This window comes from Vidua macroura, chromosome 5, assembly GCF_024509145.1.
Source record: "Vidua macroura isolate BioBank_ID:100142 chromosome 5, ASM2450914v1, whole genome shotgun sequence".
Lineage (NCBI taxonomy): Eukaryota > Metazoa > Chordata > Aves > Passeriformes > Viduidae > Vidua > Vidua macroura.
The window spans coordinates 39234729-39256916 of NC_071575.1; the positions used below are offsets into that span (position 1 = coordinate 39234729).

The window sequence follows — 22188 nt, forward strand, 5'->3', positions numbered from 1 at the left end:
TACTACCAGAAGGGGGACGGACTGAAAAATCAGGGTGGTGGCAGCAACTGATAATAAATTTTACTGAAGGTTAATACCTGGATTTAGCTAGAAGGCAGAAGATACTGACAGGTCACATTTCATAAAATAAAGAGCAAAATCTGGTTATATTTCCTGAAGTTGACTAAAACTCACCAGGAAAAAAATAAAACAAAAGCAACACAAAACAAAACAACAAAACTCACAAAATCACTACCATACCTGTGCAAGGACAATAACTGCATGGACATTGAAATAATCCACACACAATCTATGCAGGGCTAAATGCTACAGTCTTTACAGAAGAATAATTAAAAATACAAAATTAGTATTTAAAATACAATTAAGAAATAAACTGTAAAATTCATATAATCTTTTAAGATTACAAAGAGAACAGTCTGACTTACTGCCTTTTTAAGAAGTGGTTCAATCACATTTCATAAAAACTGGAAACACTATTATCAGCCACAATAAGAGAAGTGGCATGCAGAATGTAGAAGATAATTACACAAATACTTGCTCCCTCCCAAGATGAGTTAATTACCTGTTATTACTTACCTATATTCATGTCAGGTGCTGCAAGAAGGAGGTGATGCAGTACATACTGCAGGATCATTTAAATACAGACATGAATGACACAAATCATCTCAAACCTAGAGTGGTTACTTTTAGTAAATCAGTACAGTTCAAGAACATGAAAGAAACGCTCACCTTCTTTAACGGTGACGATATTCTCTCTCTCTGTCTCGTTCTCTGTCACGATCTCTGTCACGATCGCGATGCCTCTCTCTCTCACGGCTTCTTTCCCGGTAATAGTCATCGTGACGATCTCTACTACGCGATTTGTGGCGCCTACTTTTTTCTCGTGACCTACTGTGGTCCCTCTCTCTGGATCGTTCACGTCTTCTAAAAGAAATTACTTCATTAACTTTTTCTTCAAAATACTTGTCATCCCCATGCCAGTTTTGTACTCTGCTTATGAGTATGAATTTGATAAAAAACAGGTATGAGGGAAAGATCTGTTCATCGTGATACAGGTATATTTTTGTACATAACATTAAAGATATCTGGTACAAACAGTGGTGGCTAAGAACTCAGTTACAGGTAGTAAGGGGCACCCATTTTCTAACGTAGCAAGGAAAAGTCAAAGTACATACTCAGAATGGAGGATGACTGAAATCAGCTGGGGGAAATGCAACACATCAAACGATCACAATAATATGGCTGCAAATCTGCATATGAAAAATATGGGCCAAAACCACTCAATAAAACTAAGAGTTAAATTGAAGCTAGTCAGATCAATTATGAAAAGAGGGTTAATTAAAAGGCAGCTTTCCTAAGTTCAGCAAAGCCTTATTTGGTTTCTTCATATATTTTCTGTGCAACACAGCAAATCACTGACTTCTTACAAGCCTTAGTTTCTTCTCTGTAAACTAGTCCTGCACCATGCCGTCTCTTTCTTAAGTAAGAGCAGATGGAAGAGGAAAGTTTTACCTGGATCCAGAACCATAAGACTTGGACTCAATTCCATGAAGGCAGTCCTGAAGAGAGCTAATAAGTACTTTGCAGCGATCATCTGCAGATACTTTGGACTGTTTGATTAAGGAAATTGCAGTTACCAAGGTCTCTATAGCACTTCCATAGTCCCCTGAAAATGATGTAAGATCAGGATCAGAAAATCATGCAAATTAAAACACAGATTTTTATCTATAACAGTATTGCCATTTTGAGTATCTTTTCTTAAACAGCCATCTAGATAATTTACTGCAGCACCAAATACTAAAATACTGTCCCAATCAGTACTCAGAAGGTTCTCTTAGAAACTAACCAAAGCACAGTACAAAATCAGTCATAAGTTGTATCTAAATTCAGCATTCTAACAGGAAAAGGTGGCTTCAGGCCTTTCAGATTCCTAATTTTAAAAAAACCCAGCGAATTCTTTTCAGTTGGGTAGAATAACAAACGCATTACTTGAGTTTTACTAACCAGCACTGGCATCTGATACAGCTCTTGAAATGGCACTGCTTGAGATTGCCCTATTTCTATTCATGATTTCTTCAAATTCTGCTTCACTTAGAGGTGTCCTCGCAGCATCCATTTCTCTGCAAGCAATAAAACCAGTATTTAAAAGGTTAAGGAGAAGTTCAGAAGCTATCATTGCAATTTCAACAATCCAAGTTTGCAACTTTAAGCAGTGACAAACAGAAAAGAAAGCAGGATCTGGTTTTGGTTTTTGTTAAAGACCATCGTTACAGTATAAAATCCTGAAAGCTTAAAAAAAAACCAGAAAAACCCCAACAAACCAACCAAATAAAAAACCCCAAAGAAACAATTAAGACACTGCTGTATAGACTAGTTTTTCTGTTCATCCCATCTATTTCAAACATTCAGCAGCACTTAATATTGTGCTCGACAAATATTTACAATTTTCGTAAAATCCTTGAAGGTACGTAAATAGATATTCCCAACTGAATGGATGTGGAAATACATGTACATAGGCAATGCAGCTTTGAGCAAAATTAGAGAAAATTTTCATAACAATACTGGAATCAGAACTATATGATCCTGTTTCCCAGATCTTAACTAAGACCAGAATGCTGTAACTTTTGAAAAAGAAATACAGTTACCATCTTTAAGAAACTCAATTTTCTGAATGATATGTCAGCATTTTACAGCAATTTTTTTTTTTTTTAAATTTCTGGTCAAGTTCAAGGTACTCCAATTTAATCTCCCTACTAGTCACAGTAAGGAGGAAGCAATAAAGCAAAATCCTCATACTCATTACACTTCAATTATCAGCTACCTATACAGGGTTTGCAAAGTAACAGAAGTAAACCTAAATTTTCCCAAAAGTTTTGCAGTGTTCTATTAGCCAGTCTCTGTGTCACATAGAAAATTTGGAGAAATGTGTTAAGAGATAAATGGTGAGACTGTCAAACTGGCCCACTGCTTAATATTTCTAGAACAGTGTTAGTTCTTCTGGTAGAAAGAAAATGCAGAATAATAAGCAATGCTATCCTCTTAATTGCAAGAAGTGGAACAAGATCCTATAGCCAGTTTAGCATAAGAGGAAATGTCTAAAAATTCATACCTCCCTGAGTTTTGAGTATTATTTTTCGTGTGCCTCCCATAGAATGGAATATGTAATTTTTCTCTTATGGACATGTTATTTCCAGTGAAACGCCTATGATATATAATTAATGACAATTTAAATAGTTATGGATGATAGCTTCAACATTATTAATGAAAATACTGGACAGTAAGTTATACTGTCCTATTCCCACTCCTTCCCTCCCCAGACATTCTACAAACTGCAGACAACCTTGACTTAGTTCATCAAAAAACACCCAACACCTTATAGTCTTCTATTTCAGGCAATTAAGCCAAATGCTTGAATTTCTATTGGTTTTTTTTGCATGAACATCACATGTACAAATGCTTGGGGGGGGGTTAAACTTTGTGGTAAAAAAAAAAAAATAGCACAGTATCTTTGCAGGAAACATTTTAAGCCAGAAAAGTGTCTCTCATGCTAGCAGTAAAATTACTACTGAAAAATTAAAATTAACTATGTAAAATTGCCTCTTACAATTTATGTCAAAATTTTTGACAAATACAAATATGGTGAAAATCAAGAAACAGTAGCAAGACAGAAATGTTTGAAATCACAGATGAAAAAGATGTTTCAAACAAGATGTGAAAAACTTGACAAGTCAAGTCAGGGACTTAAGAACTCTGTCACAGATAGGATTAACCACAGGAAAAGCCACTGCTACAAACACAGTAAGACTGCACCAAATTATAGGAAAGGAAGATAAAAGTCTTGCAGTAAATTCACACCTAGCTTTTAAGACAAACACTAAATTTTAATTAAATCCTGAAGAAAAAAGGGACAAGCAACACTGCTGAAAGATGAAAATGGTATGAGCTTGGTATGACCTCAACATATACACATATTCAAAAAAGAAAACTCCAGAGCATTCTTAAAAGGCAGCCTGCAAAGCACCATGACACAGGTAAAAGTCAGAATTTCAAGTTAAGACAGAAGCACAACCAGAAGCTGCTGCATAAGAAATGATATATAAGTTTACATGTAGAACACATGGAATGATGACACTGCCAAATACAGCGAAGACAAACAGTTCAGAGCTGAAAAGGGAAGTGAGATTATTGGTGTTGCATTTCAGGATTTTCCTCCTGCTGCAAATATGTTTCTCAGATTTAATCCCTTGGAGAAGTTAAAAGGGGCAAACTACAAGATCGGTGGGATCCCTTCTGGCCCTACTTCTAATTGTTCCTAACATTTGCATTAAAGGGAAAAAAATCAAATACTTCCAATAAGAGGAGTAAAATCTGCTACCCAAACACATTAGACAAAAAGAACTCACCTTCCAGGTGGCCCATAGTCACCTCTGTCATATGGTGGAGGTCGGCCATATGGATCTGTTGGAGGTGGCCCACGGCTGTCTGAAGTGGGTATGCCACTATTGGCAGGTGGGGGGAAGAAAGCTGGATTCACATGTGGTGCCGGTGGTGGAGCACCTGGCGGTGGCCCAGGGAGATGTGGAGGAGGAGCAAGAGTCAGGGGTGGCCCAAGAGGGCCAGGTGGACGAGGGGGAAATGGACCCGGAGGTGGAGGTGGACCCTGCTGAGGTGGTGGTGGACCTGGTGGTGGCCCATAGCCTGGAACTGGTGGTGGAGGGCCTGGAGGAAGTGGCCCAAGTGGAGGCTGACCAAAAGGCTGTCCTGGAAACAGAACTGGTGGTGGTGGACGATCACCACGATTAGGAGGTCCAGCTAATGGAGGTGGGAGGACCTGACCAGGAGGTGGAGGGCCTGGTGGGCCTGGTGGGCCAGGAGGACCTAAGGGAGGACGTGGGGGAGTTTGTCCAGCTAAAATAAAAACAAACAAACAAACAGAAAAAAAAAAACAACAAACAAAATTGAGTGAATACAAAGAAATAAAAGTATATAAAATTCTTCAGGTTTTTTATTCTAAAAAACAATGACAAAAAAGAAACCAACCCTCTCTCCCTGAACACTGTGCAACACGTACAAGACATGCATGTTCCTGCTTTGGGTCAAGTAGCCTAAGAAAATATTTAACTTATCTGTATCTATTGATACTATATATCTAGAGATATCTAAAAAGAACAACATTATCTTGAACACTGACAACTCCCCTCCTCAAATCACTTAATCATTACATCTTACTGCAGCTAGTCTTTCATATGGGGCTTAAGATAAAATATATATTAAAAATATGAGACAAGCTGTATTGGAGAAAGTAATGTAAATGCGGTATCCAAACATTCCTTTAGATTCTCAACTGTTTTTTCAATTTGACTATGTCCCTTGGACTGTTGGTCCAAGACAATCTATTACTGAATGATATTTATTAAAAATTATGTCAGCTGAAAAAAGAGCTTCAGTGCAGTGCAAACCTAATTGTTTAAGATATTTCTTCTGTATCAGATACCTAACTAAACATGAAGACCTCCTCTTCAAATTTCTGGTGTTTTAAGCGCCTACTGACTGACCAGTCAGTGGGCATGAATCAAAGCTGAATTTCTGATCACACGCAAACTTGTACTACAATAAGGAAACTAGTTACTTTACACTCCGCAACACAGGCAATTCTCAGCACATATAGCAAACCAGAAAATCTCAACTACACTACACTAAAGCCAAATCTACTTGCTAACATGATCTATTTTAATTTTTTTTCATACTTAAATATGTATATTGACACAGTATAAATAATGTATCTAAAAAAAGCTCTTGCCTTGCTACCAAATTTACTAGGTCCAACTTCTTGTTGAATATCAACAAAGGAACAGTCAAGTCCTACAATCTAGCTGTGAACACTGATTATAGCACATTACTGAATTGCCTTGATCTTTATCATTTCCCAAATAAGTAAGCCACATTGAAACACATCTAAGACTGGAACTCCATATATGCGTAATTTTACCTGGGAAAGGCGGTGGCGGCCCTCCTGGCCCTGCCGGTCCAGGGAATCTGTCTCCACCTGGAATGGCACCTGGAAAACGGCCCCGACCTCTATTACTAGGTGGAAATGCTGCTCGTGAGCTTCCTCCTGGGGGACCAGCTTTACCTTCCCCAGACATCTGGCCAGACTGTGTGGCTGCAATGGCAAAGCAAAAATGTCATTACATAGATCAAAATAGGTTGAAATATTTCAACACTTGACCTAAAGTTTTATGCAGTGCTAAAATGTGACCTTATGAGCACCAACTTGCTCCCTGTACCCAAACCCAATGCATTTGGGAAGGCAAACATTCTCTGCTAAAATACTATGCCTTATACTAAAGGAGGAGGATCTAGAGAGACTGCCAGTCTTTCCTTCAATGAAGCCCAACACCACACTGGGAAACACAAGACAGGATGCTAAAGTACAACATGGAACCTGTCTTCCCTATTCTATCATAGATACAGACTGTCCACTCATTAGAATTTATTCCAGTTTGTCTACAAATGTTAAATTTCTAAATGCTCTTGTGCTTTTTTTTTTTTTTAATTACATCCACAGGAAATTGAGAAAGCATCCACAGCTGTCAAGACAAGAGCTGCACGAAGCTGCAATCTTCTCTCAAAATGCAGCAGCTCTTCAGTGTATGAAGTGATTTCTTTAAACAAAGATACAACTTCATGCACCTGGACTCTAAGTATTTTATTGCTATTTTAAACTGTGTAGAAATTTTAAGACACTGAGCTAAAAATCTGCCATTCTACTTTTTCTGCTTTTCCAAGACAGCACTTAAGAAAAGCTTACTTTTCCTTGACTGCATTTCAAACTGACTCAGAAACTGTTTATTACACGGAGTTACAACAGGATTCTGCCCATGCAATTCTCTTTTAGGCAACAAATCCATCAGCTTTTTGGAGGATGCTTCCGATCCCACACCCACAAGGGCAAACCTGAAAGGAAACAAAAACAGTTAGACCACAATTTGTTCATTTTCTGACATCCTGATGTCTCATGAAAAAGATTACACACAGTAAGCAAAGATTACACACAGTAAGCAAAGGAATAGGTGACAACTAGACACAAACAATATCCCACAGGTCTTAGTCCAGTTTTCAGAACAGATAAAATAACTTATCCTAGGACATAAAAGAAGGAAACGAAACAACAAGTACAGAATGCATCAAAGTTTATCCCAACAAAGGCAGCTTTTTGGTGGAGTATCAACAGACTACATAATGAATTCATATGATGAAGTTATTAAGCATATACTCATACACTGTGCTCCTTGCTGCCAAGAGACAGAAAGGCACATTCATGCAGTGAAATTTAGGTTGTCAGTGAAAAATGGGCTCAAGCACTTACTTGAAACAGCAAATTGAAAATAAAGATGTAAAGAAAGATTTTAATAATGAAGGCTGGGGGAACAGCATTTACACTGAAGAAAAACAAGCATCACCACCACACTACTAAAAATATAGGAACAGTCTTATATGAAGATCACTAACAAGCTTTAGCTCCTAAAATAATGAGTCACACAATACTATCACAAAAATTTACACCTGAAACTTAAGTCATTAGTATGAAATCATATGCCAAATAATTTCTGGATCAATAAGCTGAGCAGTTCAAAGATTGACAATTATGAAAATTGAGAACTCCTTCTCCTCCCAAACTTCAGTCCACATATAGAAAAAACAAATGACAAGTTCTTACCCTTTAGACTGGCCATTAGCACGATTTTCAAAAAATTTTATCTCCAAAATGTCATTTACCCCCAGTGAATGAACTGCTTCAGTTAAGTCTTCATCTGTTGTCCACTGAAAAATATTTTTAATATTCAACTATGAGAGCTTATCTAAAACACCAAGCAAAGGGCAACTAAATTTTCCATGAATTTTTGAGTGTGTGTTTGTGCGAAATTGATCCAGGGTAGTATTTTACTCAGGCTGTCAATATATTCTGACTTTCGGAATAGTCATTTTTATTTTACAATTCAACAATTAGTTCAACTAATTCACACACATTTTACTGACTCCATTCATGTACTTCAAAATGGGACAACTTAAGTCAACAGTCAGGTCCTTTACTTACCTATTAGCTCCTGAAGTACTGTAATAGCTAATGAAAAAAAACCACCTACAGTAAGAAATTATCAGAAATGAAAAAAAATTAATTTCTTAAATTTATCTTTTAAAATAGAATTTTGCATATGTGGGCCCTGAAGAACTTGATTTCATGTAAACAGATAAAAGCTCAACTTAATTCAGCTGACTAGCTCTTGCAGTGTTTGCTTAACTGGAACTGATTTTAAAATATTTTAATTCTAATAAAAGTAATTGTCCTAAGGGCAACTGGAGTTAAGTGAGTTATCATAAACCTGTTCTTCTTGGATGGAGAAATAAGCCTCAAGACAAATACCTGAAAACAGTTATGCTGAAAGAGTCACTGCCGACAGAAAAGACCCTGGAAAAATGTGAAAAGTAATTTCAAGAAAATCCCAGAGAACCTTCAACCTCCTGTTAAACCTTCAGCAAGAGTTTACTAAAAATTGGGTTTGTTTAGTAACCTTGAAGTATATACAGGCATGAAATATTTAACAGTTTAAACTTGTTCTCTTCTTTCATTTGGTTCTCTGAAAACCTTAAGAACATAGTAGCATAAATATCCTTTCATAACACTTAAAACATGACAGAAACTCTTAAGTTTATATTTACTGAAGACTTTCTTGATTTTTATGACATCATGACAGCTCCAGACAGGCTCTCCGAATTTCAGGTAAAAGGAAAAATGACCCCACAACCACAAATGAAAATTAAAGAAAATCAAACCAACAACAAAAACAACTGGGTTTTGATACTCAATATTTCATATAAAACATCTTAAAGCAAAAAGTTTTACAAGTAGTTACATCCATAATTAAAATTGCTGTCTACAACTAAACAGCAGTAAGATACTTACCCAAGTGAGATTTCCAATGTACAAGGCAATTCTCTTTCCAGTATACGTATAGACAACATTTGGTGCAGCTCCTTTACCTACATCATCCCCAACAGATGGTGGAAGAGAATCCATGTAATCGCGATCCTCTGGAGCATCTCCATTATTTGCAGATGGAGAAATTACATCATCATATAAATCAATCTGATCATGCCCACCATATTCAGCCTCCTAAAATAAAAAAGACATCTTGATTATAATTAATATTACTCTTAAAATTTATTGAAGCAAAAGTTGTGATAATTGCCATGTTCCACAGACACAGTAAGTCTGATCAACCACCTACACAACACCCCTGTTGAAAAGCTAAGCACCAGTTTCCTCCACATCAAAACATATAAAATTCTTATGACTCCTGTTATATTCTAAAGTTATGCGGAAAAAATATTTCTAGCCACTGCTTTCCATTCCCAGATTGCAACTAAGTACCACACAGTTATTCACTCACTTCTCCCTCCCCAACCACTCCATGGGATGGATGAGAAAAATCAGAAAAAGGTAAAACTTGTGGGATAAGAACAGTTTCAAAACTGAAATAAAATAAACTGCCAGTCCCTGAGCAGTGATCAGCCCCTTCCACCCAACTCTCACCAGTTTATGTATTCCATCATCAGCTTTCCTCTAATACAGCAGAACCCAACAATAAACTAGGTATATTGCATCTCATTTTCTGGTAGCTTATTATACAGTGGGGCCCCTTCAGCATGTGTTGTCTCCTCCTCTGGTGACATTCAGAAATCCTTGTCTTTTAGACAGTCCACGATAATTTTCAAGATTCTTGGTTAACTGAGCTCATTATATGGTCACTGCAACCCACTTATTTCATGTAGCACCAGCTGCAGGATGTGTACAGAAGACCCTCCCTTTGAACATCCAGCCTGGCACTGGCAGTCGCTGGGGAGCTGTGCTTCAGCACCAATCCCTTCCAAAGCAGCTCCCTAATTAGACTCCAATACCTCTTTCAGCAAGAATACAGGAGGCATCAGATACTCTGTCTCCCCAGTTCCATAAGAGAGGACTGGAGATGGCCTAGAGTCTCTGCTGGTGCTTTCTGCCAGACACCCTAGGTAGGGCCATTTGCCCCAGCTCCATTATAGAGCCCATTTTTACATCTTGCCCTGCCCAGAAGGGCCTGGGGGCTGTTGCATGAACTAAGTCTCATTTATTTTGTTAAAAAGCTGGTTGTTGCTCAAAACCTCATTTGAAATCATTCTACTTCCAGGTCATTTGATAGAGAGGGTTTACAATGCAATCTGGAATATGTGCATTCTCTAAAAACCCACACCACCTAAGAAAGTGTGTGTTTATTACTAATTGGTGGAGACATTGTTGCTGTTTTGTTGGGAACATCCATTGGCATCTGACAACATCCATCTTGCCATTTTATTCCCAAAAATTCAATATCCCATGCAGGTCCCTTGACCTTACTATGTTTTATGGTAAAATCAGCTTTTGGAATAATTTGGACTATTTTCTTTCCTTTCTCAAAAACTTCTGCTGCTGTATGGTCCCACATGATGATATTATCAATGTATTGCAGGTGTTCCAGACTTTCACCCTGTTCCAATGCAGTCTGGATCAGTCCATAGAATTGGCAGTGCTGTGTTTCCATCCCTGGGGCGCTGGATTCCAGGTCTACTGGACATTCCTTTAAGTGAAAGTAAACTGGGGCCTGTCAAAGGTATTGGAACACATTAGCAATGTCAGTTGTGGCAAACCACTTGGCATTTTTTGACTGCAGCTCTTATCAGAGTTCCAGCATGTCCAGTACGGCAGCACTCAACCAGTGTGACTTCATTCAGGCCACCATTGTTCACTATGGTTCTCTGTTATACTTTCACACTGGCCATATGGTCCTGCTGATCACTGCTTGATTCTCCAGCTGATAAATCAGCTTGTGAATGGGAATCATGGAGTCTCGGTTGGTACAATGCTGCTGCTGGTGCAACACCATGGTAACAAGCAGCACCTGTTCTCTGACCTTCAGCAAGCCCAACAGAAGTGTCCTCTGAGAGAACAGGCAAGGCAGGCAGCTGCTTAGCTTCCTCTGCCTCCAAGGCAGTGGTACTGAACACCACTTTTGGGTCTTTGAAATACCCTCTCCTAAGACAGTCTATGGCAGGGATGCACAGAACCTCCAGGCCAGACAAAGAGGGTGCTTTTGCCACACTTTCCCGCTCAGGCTCACTTCAGCCTCCAGTTTAGTCAGCTCTTGGGTTCCCCTCTCTCTCCAGAAACAGAAATAGGTTCTGCCCCTGCAGAGCTGGATGGCATTGGGGTACCCCGTGCACTAGAGCCTTCCACTCCTGTGGGCCTGATGTGCCAGGCCACAGGATCCATACACTCCTGTAAACCCAGCATATGAAATTTGCATACTCTGGACAAGTTTCTGCCACAAGGGTCACACGCACTGGAATTCATTTGGGTCTGTGGGTGACTGTGCACTGTCTGTGTCATAACAAAAGTACTGGATACCTCTGTGGTGGCCCTGGGTGACATGGAACATCTTCCTTGAAGGGATGTCTTTCCTTCACACTCTACAGGAGTCACCTCCCAAAGGCTGAGGCCCTTTGCCAATCGCCTTGTCAATGCCCCCTTCCTTCGAAGGTGATCCCAGCTGCTTGGTTTCCCTAGCCTCTAATTCCAGGCTCCTAGCCCTGTTCCCCAGCATCCAAGCAGTCAGGTGATCTGCTGAGCAGATCACCTGCTCACCTGGGTGATGGCTGAAATCTTTTTGCATATCCCACAGCTCTCTCTGGGATAGGGATTGAGTGGTTCCCTCTTGTTCTGGCTCTTCTTCTTGCTCTTGTGATGGTCCTGCTTTGTTGTCCTTTGCTAAACAAACTCTCTTGTGTCCATTTCTTCTGGTGAGAAGGGGTGACTGATACTGGCAGGGCTTGGTGCTCTGGGTCAGCTGTATCACCCATCACAAGGGTCTGAGCACCTGCCACCAAGGTCTGATTAGCCACAGTGCCTGTCACAGGGTTTGAGTAGCTGCAAATAGTTGTCTAACCCTAAACAAGACCTGGCACACAATCATGATTCCTGGCAACAGGGCCATGCTTTTTTCAATATCCCAAGGGTATTCAAAATTTTCAAGAGTTACTGTCATTAGCCTGGCAGAGAAGGGCAAGATGTAGGATCATGTCACCTCCACAGGTTAACTCTCAGAGGATGCAAGGTAAAAGGTGTAATTATTAATAGTTTACAATAGATCACTCACAAAGTATAAAGATGACAGCAGAGCTGAGTACAAGTAAGAGATTTCTTTCACAACCAACAATTCTGTTGTATCATATGCCAGCGCTCACAGGATCATCAAATGCCTTGGGTTGGAAGAAACCTTAGAGATCATCTAGTTCCAAGCCCCCTGCTGTGGGCAGGAATATATTCCACTAGACCAGATCATCACTAGACCATCACAACACAACAACCGTAGACCAGTTCCCACAGGTGAAAAACAGCACAATAGGGAGCACACACTGGGAGTAAAGGAGTTAAAAACAATGGAGCTCTGAGAACAAGCAGAACAACTGCTTGAGAGTTGAGAACATAAAATCAACATTGTGTCCAACAACTATTAAAACTAATATAACAAGTGCTTAAAGCAATTTTGTTCTAGCATGTTCTGGTCACATTCGTTGTTTTCTCAACCTGTCAAGCCCCACAATAGGTGATCAAAAAAGGGCTATTGTGGTTTAACTCCAGCTGGTAATGAAGTACCACACAGGCATTTGCTCACTCCACCCCCCAAACCCTGTGGAACAGGGGAAGAGAATCTGTGAAAAGGTAAAACCCGTGGGTTGAGACTAGAACAGTTTAATAACTGAAATAAAGTAAAATATAAAAAAGAATGATGGTAATGATGAAAACAAAAAAGAGATTAAATAATGCACAAGCGAGTCAAATGATGCATAACCACTGATGCTCACCACCCGTTAACCAATGCCCAGTTCATCCATAAACAGCAATTGCCCCTCTGAGCCAACCTCCTCCAGCTCCCTGTACTCTCTCATACCTTGCTCCAGAACAGAAACTGCCTCTGACAGGTTTTGGTATCAGAGATATTTCAGCATCCACTATGAATTTGTATTCAGAAACTCACAGAAACATCCTAGACAGAATAGTTCAAGGTACCATATATGGCAGCTACAGAGAACCAAGTTGGACTCCACAAAACACAGGCTGTAAAGGCGGCAATGTTTGCTATAAACCAGAGATATCCACAACCATGATTAAAAGATCCACTGTCTTGAAAATATAAAAATATTATCAACTACTGCTTATACAGGGAAAGCGTAACTAAAATATAATTTTAAAAACTAAACAAACAGGTGAACTGAATTTTGGCATTGTCAATCAAGTACCTTTAATCCTCAATAAACTGCACTGTCCCAATAAACTTCAACTGAAAAATCTCTCTCTAAAGGTAAACTTATCACAATTAAATTAAGGGTTTCATATTGCACCTAGTCTATCCAGCTCTCAGTTTGATTTCTCCTATCACCATAGCTAATGAAATGAAGTACCCAGAACTGCCTGAGACAGGCCTAAACATGACATCTTACAGCTAGATTAAGGTTGATGTCACAAGGCAATTAAGGAAGTCCTCTGCTAAATGTGCAGTAACTCTAGTCATCTATGCATATGAATTACTTCAGGGAAGTAGAATTTAGTCTTGGTAGATAGATGCAAAAACACAATCACCAAACCTACAGCAGATATATGTACACTAACCTACCTCTCTGAGGTCAGCATTGCCAAAACACAGAGTGGGCAGCAGTCCACAGCTCTGCTGCACTCTCCTAGCAACAAGCAACTCCTCTGAAGCAGATCGTTTGTATCACACAGGCTTTCAGGTCTCCATCAGTGGAGAGAGAATTATTAAGGCAGCAGAGTCCACATGTAATTGAGAGTGGGGCAGGGCAGGCCCAATAGCACCAGTGTCTTAATTTAAATAAATAAAGACACAAGAGAAAACCTGATGTTGTTCACTAGAATTTCTTCTCACATCATGCTGGTTTTGCATCCAGCATGGAATTCATTCAGTTACCAATATGTCAGCAAGGTGTGTGCTTCAATGATTAAGAATGATCTGAACCAGCAACTCCAAGTGTAAACAGAAGCGAGGTGTCCTGGTGGATGTTGCAGAAGATCCAACAACCCTTTCTTCTTCATCTGTGTTCTGTGGAAACTTACCTAAACACACCCTTCCTTCCCAGATGCAGAAGAGGAAAAAAAGTACAGGAAGTGTTACTTCTCTAGTCTCAGTTATTTAAACAAATGCTCTGCCTGCATCAGGAACCAGTTTTGAACTCTTCCAGCTTCCTTAGGTACAAGGACATCATGCATGAAGAGAAATTATTTCTTCTCAATTATTATAACTCACAATCTTGCAGATAAACATGCTAAGAAACAACATGCTGTTCTGGCCCCCTCTAAAACCGAATCAGACAGCAATGCATTTCCAAAGTCTATGTTTTAACAAGACTACAGTCTGAAATACTTTATCATAAAATCAGGATTGAAATTCCACATTCTGTGCTAATAGGTGCTATTGGGTGAAACATTCTCATATGAAAGCCATAAACACAATGAACTTCGTGTCCAGGAGGGACAAACTTATCATGTTATTTCTTATTTGGAACTTAGTGGTCATGCTCCTTTGAGCTGCAGAGAACCACTTACTTCCTTTACAAGTGCTGTTTCAGAAATGGCTTTTGTTTTTGTAATGTAAAATTTCTTTAAGGTGTCCATATGTCTGTTAGACCTGCTTTTTCTGCAGACCTTTGTCCAATTTAAGAGTTAAACACTAACTTACATCCTGAAAAAAACACATTTAAAAAATCAAGGTAAATAATGTTTCATGAAAAATATTTACTGTTCCTTCTGGGGAAAAAAATATAAAAACTAAATTATCCAGCTTCCCCCTTACTGGTTTTTTTCACTCAAGTTACCATATTTGTGGTCAAAAACTCTAAACACATGTTAGTATCCACACTTAAATAAATTTGTAGGTTCTGAAGAATAACAAAGACATAAACAAAAATCTTTCTGGTCTTGATTACCTGTCTGAACATACAAAAAGGAACATTAACAAAAAAGGGGGTCTTTGATACTTCTGAGATAGCAAACTCTCTATGGCAGAAGTGGACAAGTTTGTTAGACCATAGGATTCATGTTTACTCTACAGGCCCAAATGCTCTTGGCTCTAAATGGCACAGCACTAAAATTTAAGCAACCCGATCCCTTGTAACTAAAAATTACAGAATAATTACAGAGTTACAAAAAAATAACTAAACATTCACAAGTAGTCAAAAATACAAACTAAACATACATATCACTGTTCACATTAAAACAAAGTGAAGAGGTGCCAGATAAGAAGGTCTGAAGTTTTTCTGGAGTTTGTTATTTACCAATATACAAAAGTTACGTCTTCCCAGGGCCCATTTCAGCAGAACTGACAATACGTATATGCCATCACATATTGTGGACATATTTTATAACACATGCAGGTCTGTCAGCTTATGTTTTTTCTGACCAGGACAGCCCCACTGAGTAGCAATTCATTTTACCACAATGTGTCCATCCCCTCCCATGATAAGACATCTCTCTTTCTGATATAAAGGCTGTTCTTAATAACTGGCTTTAACTGGCCACTAAATGCTAGCTTTTATTATTTATCACACACACAAAAAAAAAATCCTTTGTGTTTCAGATCTGAAGTCAAGACAGTAACTAACACATTCCTAAGATACTGTAGCTTTCAGACAATTAGCCTCTAAACTACTTATTCCATCTAAATCAGATTTATTACCCAGCTACAAAATACAAAGTGAAAAGTCTTTCATCCCTGATTTGTTAGCATTTAAATATCAAAACAGAAAACTACAGGCATGTTTAGACATATCCACAGTTCAACTATCCAAGTTTACTCATTAAGAGTACAAACAAAGCAAGCACCTTTTCCACAGCATTAAAATATGATATGCTTAAATTCTTTTGCATCCTCTTTCTGACCAGAAAGATTTTTACATGTATATATGCATATAATAAAAGTTTTTACTGTTTAACTACATGCATGAGCACATGTGGAAAAAAACCCTCCAAGCATGAAAATGCAAAGCTGATCAGAGCATCAGGGAACTTGATAACACATGGTCAAATTTTCATGACCATAAAAAAGAAACCCAGTTTGCTGGCCAAACTGGCAGGCAGCCTCAAGTCAGACCCAAACTGGCCTCCATCACAAGCTCCTTATAATCTCTGTACCACACAGCAATATTCTAGGGTTTTGTGTATAAAATCACACCCTAATATTTCCTAAAGCACTCCGAACTTACTGAGGGTCTTCTACCCTTGAGAGAATGCCATCCCCAGCTATTTGTATGCAGGTAACAGTTCTAACAAGCATCACAGACCTGCCTCTCCTGAAGAGCAAGATGTGTAACATGTAGGGAGATGCTTAAGGTAAAATATTCCATGCAATACCTATTTCTAACAGGGCACAAGCAATGGATGCAGGAAGTACTACATTTATGAGGCTATCATCTCAAAATGAGACTTTAAATAAATAGATAAGACTGATGGATGGGGAAGTCAGAAGAAAAAAATGAAAAATTATTCAACCAAGGTCTCCAAGAGAAAAAAAAGAAACCACAATTTAAACAAAAATGTAATTGGTCAGAGACAAATTGACTAAAGCTGTTAGCCCAAGGACAAAAATATTATTTTGATGAACAACAAGTTAATAAAAGAGTAAGAGGCAACACTTACAGACAATGAGCTTCAGCTGGAATAGGAAAGATGCATTTTCACTCAAAAGACCTGATATCAAGTTAGTCAGCTCATTGTAACCAACACTAAATACAACCCAAGACAGTTTACAGCTGTCATCCATCTTAGCCAGCTTGTAAACCCCATGGCTCTGTGGTCTTTATTTCACCTTTATAACCTATGGTTCATTTAGCACTAATCAAGCAGAACAACCTTACCCTCCACCTACTTGGAAAAACGGCATTAAAAAAATCCCAGAATAGCCTCAAGGATGAGTACCTTGAGGTGTAGAACAAGACAAAACAACCAAGGGAAGTTTATCCAGTAACTAAGTCCTAAATGAAGGGTTAACTCCAGATGCAAACACAAGTCTTGTCCCAGCTTGGGTATAAATACAGTTATGTAATGCATACAGAAGAACAGCAAGCTCCACAGTACATTTTTCAGTCCCTGCCAAAACCAGTGGAAAGGGTTTCTATACTCCAATTTTAAAAATATTAGTAAATCACATTAATGTAGAACAATAAAATCAAAAATCAAGTTCATTTAACAGATAACGACAATTTATTTTACAAATATGGTGTTTGTAAAATGCTCTCTATATAACCAAATTAATAATGCAAATCACTTTCTCCCTAAAGCATTTTTAATTGTCATCTTCACACATCCACAGAACTATGTTCTATATTATCCATTTAAGCTGTCAGCTTCAAATCAGGAACAGCACTTCATGAATAAAAGTTTCTACGCACCTTTTCTCAATGATGACAGAATTAAGAGGCAGTAACTAATACAACTTGCCTTCTTTCACATATGACAGAAGGAAATGGCAAAGTGCAGAGGCATCAATCTCTCACAATGTTACAAAAGGAAAACTTATATTGTCTCAAGACTCACTCAGTTCAACAATATTACTTTAAATAGAAAGTCACAGAAATTAAATTTGGAAAAGAACAAAGAACAATTTTTGGGGGTGTGTGACACAGTCAAAAACACAGAAGAAAACCCCCTAAAACAAACAAACAAACAAAACCCCCAAATTCAAACTGATGGAAAAAGGGCAGTAGCCTCTTCTCACCTTTCTGCCCTATATTTTGCAAGATTTATGAACTGAAACAACAGACTGCAGAAATGCAAACCCAAGAGGGAAGCAACTGAGGTGAATACAGTGAAAAAAGCTAAAGGACTCCCTGCCTGCTGGATTAAGCTAAACTAAATTATCACAAGACTTTTCATTCGTACCACCATGGTTATACAGAATATCAACAGTAATGATGACCTGAGACCTGGGTAGACCAGGACCGTGTGAGTGAAACAGATCATCCCCATCACTTTTGTTCCAGCACTCTCTCTTTACACTATACTTACAGCACGTAACTATTCTACTCTGAGGCCTTCTGCACACATGAATTTACACAAACACTACCAGATTCAAGTGACATTTTTTTCCCTGAAAAATCTGTTTTGTTATCAGTTTTATCTAGAATTGATTAAACCAAATTCAAGTTATCACAGAACCTCAAAAAATGTACTCTTCTGCTGAATGGTGCCTGTCCCAGGGCTCATTCCTGTTTAAATTCATATAGTGGGTCTTCAACTGTAAGGGAGAAGCCTTCACATACAAACAAACTAAGAGCAAATCAGCGCTTTTCATCATCTCCTTTTAGTATGGCATTCTTTCATAGTATACCTTTATGAGATTATTAATACTTAGAATTACTGTATTAATCGATATCTGAAGACACAGTCTTCTGAGAAAGCTACCAGTTGCTGAGAAAGTTACATATTTCCTGTGAATTCCAAAGCCATTGTTTATTTCCCAGTTCTCTGTAGGGCAAGCTGGCATACAGCTGGGCCCCGTAAGTGCGCGTAAGTGCAGTTGTTCCTGGTTATTTGATGCTCTAGGGCAGGAACAAAGCAATCTGGGGCAACTCAACCTGGAGAAGTGCAGCACTCGCTAACAGGACAGATGGCTTGCAAAACTGATACAAACATCACGTTTCGGTAAGAAAGTTGGCACACGGCTATTTGGTAAAGATGAGAGTGAAAACAAAAAAAAACCTAAAAAAAACAACCTAGAAAAGTGGACTACTTATAATCCAGAGAAGTTGTTTATTTCATCTATAGTTCCTCAACAAAATATGAGCTCGTCCTCTAAAAAAGGCTTGTACCAGTTTTTAAAATTGAAGATAATAACGAGCAAGAAAAACAAGCAAAAAAAAAAGAAAATATAAAAAGCTGGGTACTCTCTCCAGTGCTGCAGAATAAAGCCGCACTAGTTCCGCCTCCCCCGCAAAGCGCGGCCGAAAAACAGCCACCGCTCGGCGGCTTTTTGATTCATCTGCGAACAATGGCAGCGCTTCCCCTCCGCCGTCGGCGGGAAGGGGCCGCTCTCCCCGCCGCATCCGGGAGGGTCCCGTCCGCCGAGCCGGCACGGGAGAGCCCTCTGGAGCGGCCCCTGAGAAGGAAAGGCAGAGAGGGAGGAAGGCTGGTAAGAAGCGGAAAAGCGAGGGAAGGAAGGAAGGAAGGAAGGAAGGCGCTCGCCCCCGGCGCGTCCAGCCCGCTGGCAGCAGCCGCCTCTCAGCGCCAGGCGCGCTCCCCGCCCAGCCGGGCCCGCCGCCGGCACCCGCGGCCCGGGCGTGAGGCCGCGCCCGCCCCGGCCCCGCGCAGCCCCGCGCTCGGCGGCGGCGGGAGCGCCCGAACAATGGCGGCGGCGCGGCCGCCGCGCTGAGGGCCCTGCAGGCGGCGCGGCTACGAAGGCGGGCGAAGGAGGGGGAGCAGAGTGGAGAGGCTGCGCCCGCCGGCCGCGCGTACCTGGTTGAACTCCTCGCCCACATCGGCGTAGATGTCGATGTGGTCCACGCCGTCCGCCATGGTCCCACCCGGGGCCGCCGCCAGCCGCGCCCGGCTCCCGAGCCGCCGCCGGGAGGGGGAGGGAGCGGGTAGGCGGAGCGCGGCGTCACTTCCGCGGCGGCGCGGCGGGGTTTCCGCCGGCGGCGGGCGCCGGGTCTCTCCTCCCGCCCCGCCCCGCCCGGCCCCGCCCCGCCCCGGGCGCTCCTCGCCCGCCGGGGCCGCGTTACGCTTCTGCCCGGCCCGGCCCTGCTCTGCTCTGCTCTGCTCTGCGGGCCTGTGAGCTGTGCTGAGCTGTGCCGTGCCGGGCGGTGAGGTCCGTGTCGGCGCTGCGGGGCGCACGCTCTTGTGCCGCACTGCCGCGCTCCGAGGAAGGGAGCTCCGGCACAGTCACAGCGCGTTGGTGCTCAACAGCCAAGGACAGTAATTATCGGCTGAAAAATGAGCCCCGTGCTGCGTCTTCAGAGCAGGGGCGCGCTGGGCTCCGGAGCGCAGTAAAATGTGCAGAAAGGACAAAACAGACACACGCAGAACTGCGTTTAGCCAGGGCTCTACTGTGCTACTGTAGAGCACTCTTTTTAACGTCATAAAATGAAGATAATTAGTGTCAAATCAAGCGGTGTTCTTTTTTATGGTGTTAGGGTTTTTGTTTGTTTTTGTTGTGCATTCAGAACTGCTAGGGTTACAAGACAGCTTCAAATTAATTTTGAATGAATGTTCTGTTATCCAGATCCATGTTTAAGCACCAGGTGATTTTTAGAAATAGCATTTCCTGGTATATGAAGCACAGTGCACATAATGCTCTACATAATAGGTTATGTTCGGCTTTGTACATTATGTTCCACATCCAAAAATAAACCTGCTTTTTTTACTTTGTCACAAGCTGACAATAAGAAGCCTGTGCTTCTCAGACTGAATTAAAATAATGTAAAAACATCATTGCAATGAATAAAAATATTATTTTTAGCTTGACTCAAGTTTCTTGTTTCATGACTGGGAGTACTTCACAGTGTTTGGATCGGCATCCAAAGTGTACTGACTTCATCTTGGTCCTGGACCTGTGTGCAGATCATCCCTGTCTATCTTGTAATCTCACACTGAAGTGCTCATGGGAAAGAAATATGAATAGACCAAAAATAGCTAAAAAATCAGAGATCCAAAACAAGGCATATATTGTGGAGCACACCTGCTGACAGTCTAGATAGATTTCAGGTATGGAGATGCTTAGGTTATTCCTGGTGGTGTTATCCAACTGGTGACGATAAATTTTTCAGCTGCAGATCCTGTGTCATTCCTGCTGTTAATTCCAGAAGACAGCAATACTATATTTAAGGGATTTTTATTGGAGTTTCCAGGTTAAACTAACTAGCAGACTGTGAGCCCTTTGGTTAAAAAAAAAAAAAAAAAAAAAAAAAAAAAAAAACCAAAAAAAAAAAAACCACCAAAACATTTTAGAGGTGGTAGTTAGGAACAAACAAACAAGACATCTTTATTGAACTTCTAATGTTGTTTGCAATTATGATTTACACTACTACATTTGATCACAGGTTAAAAGTACATGTTCACATCTATGACTGCACAAATTGCTGGTGAATGAAATGATTGATTGGTTTTGCAAGGAGAATCCACTCTTCTGGATTTCTCACAGTCCATACAGATACTGTGAAAGTATTGAGATCTAATTGGGTTCACATACTTCCCTAATGGTGAACTGATTTCGTAACTAGTCTTCTAGAGAGTAAAGTGAAGCACTGTGACAGTTACCACTTCTGGCCATGCTAAATAAAGTAGATGAAATCAAGACAACCTAAGCCTTGCTATCCTAATGATCAGATTAAAAAATAACAGCAGATACTAGGTGTGCAATTTAATATTTTATATGCATCTGAGTATTATCCATAGATAGTTTAAAAGGGAGAGGAAATAAAATATGAATGAAAAAGTCATCAGAACCACCTTGTCACACTGCAACACGAAATAACTCACAGAAGCAGCCTAGATGTGAAAGGAAAGAAAAAGAACCCAAAAAGGCAACTTTATTTTCTGACTCCAGTATATATACAATAGCAAAAGTGACAGTGGATTGGAGGGTGAAACTGCCACCTCTCCAACCACACTGGTCAAACCAACAGTCCATCAATTCTCCCCACCCACAAAGAAGAATGCAAAATAATCATTATTTACATGAACCTGTGTGAGAAAACTCAGTTGAAATATGTAAATATCAGAAGGCATAGGAACCTTTAGAAGAACTTTAAAATTCTCAAAAGAACAGGGCAACACCACCTCAGGGATTACCACTAGCATTTGAACGATCTCATGTGGGGCCTTTGAAGAGGCAGGAAAAGACATCAGCCTCTGCTTTGCTCGCTGTGATAACGAAGGATGATCAGTGAAGCCCTTGGACCCCCGTATGCTGTTGCATGCTCAGGGGGCTTTTCCACTTTGGAGCCTTTTTTAATAGTTTGACTTGCTAGATTTATTGTCCACAGTCATTTACAGACTAGATTATGATCATTTTTATTCTTGTATGCATATTACTAAGTAAATTCTGTAGG

General features: G+C 40.2%; 1 protein-coding gene across 6 annotated transcripts in view; it reads right to left on the reverse strand.

Annotated features, from left to right (window-relative positions):
* The window catches only part of CPSF6 (cleavage and polyadenylation specific factor 6), a 31135-nt gene extending 11414 nt beyond the window's left edge, over positions 1-19721 (reverse strand). Inside the window, exons 1-11 of one of the 6 annotated variants that reach the window (XM_053977238.1) lie at positions 19595-19721; positions 8966-9175; positions 7721-7824; positions 6812-6957; positions 5990-6163; positions 4404-4908; positions 3110-3202; positions 2005-2120; positions 1513-1666; positions 730-924; positions 423-622 (exon numbers count right to left, since the gene is read on the reverse strand). In XM_053977238.1, the coding sequence (XP_053833213.1) occupies positions 735-924; positions 1513-1666; positions 2005-2120; positions 3110-3202; positions 4404-4908; positions 5990-6163; positions 6812-6957; positions 7721-7824; positions 8966-9175; positions 19595-19654 (1752 nt within the window). In that variant the 5' untranslated portion in view covers positions 19655-19721 and the 3' untranslated portion in view covers positions 423-622; positions 730-734. Of the gene's footprint in view, positions 1-422; positions 623-729; positions 925-1175; positions 1251-1512; positions 1667-2004; positions 2121-3109; positions 3203-4403; positions 4909-5989; positions 6164-6811; positions 6958-7720; positions 7825-8965; positions 9176-19594 lie in introns of those variants that run through there. The other 5 variants (XR_008437055.1, XM_053977239.1, XM_053977237.1 and 2 more) reach the window with 5 other exon arrangements.
* Between the last annotated feature and the right edge of the window lie 2467 nt (positions 19722-22188).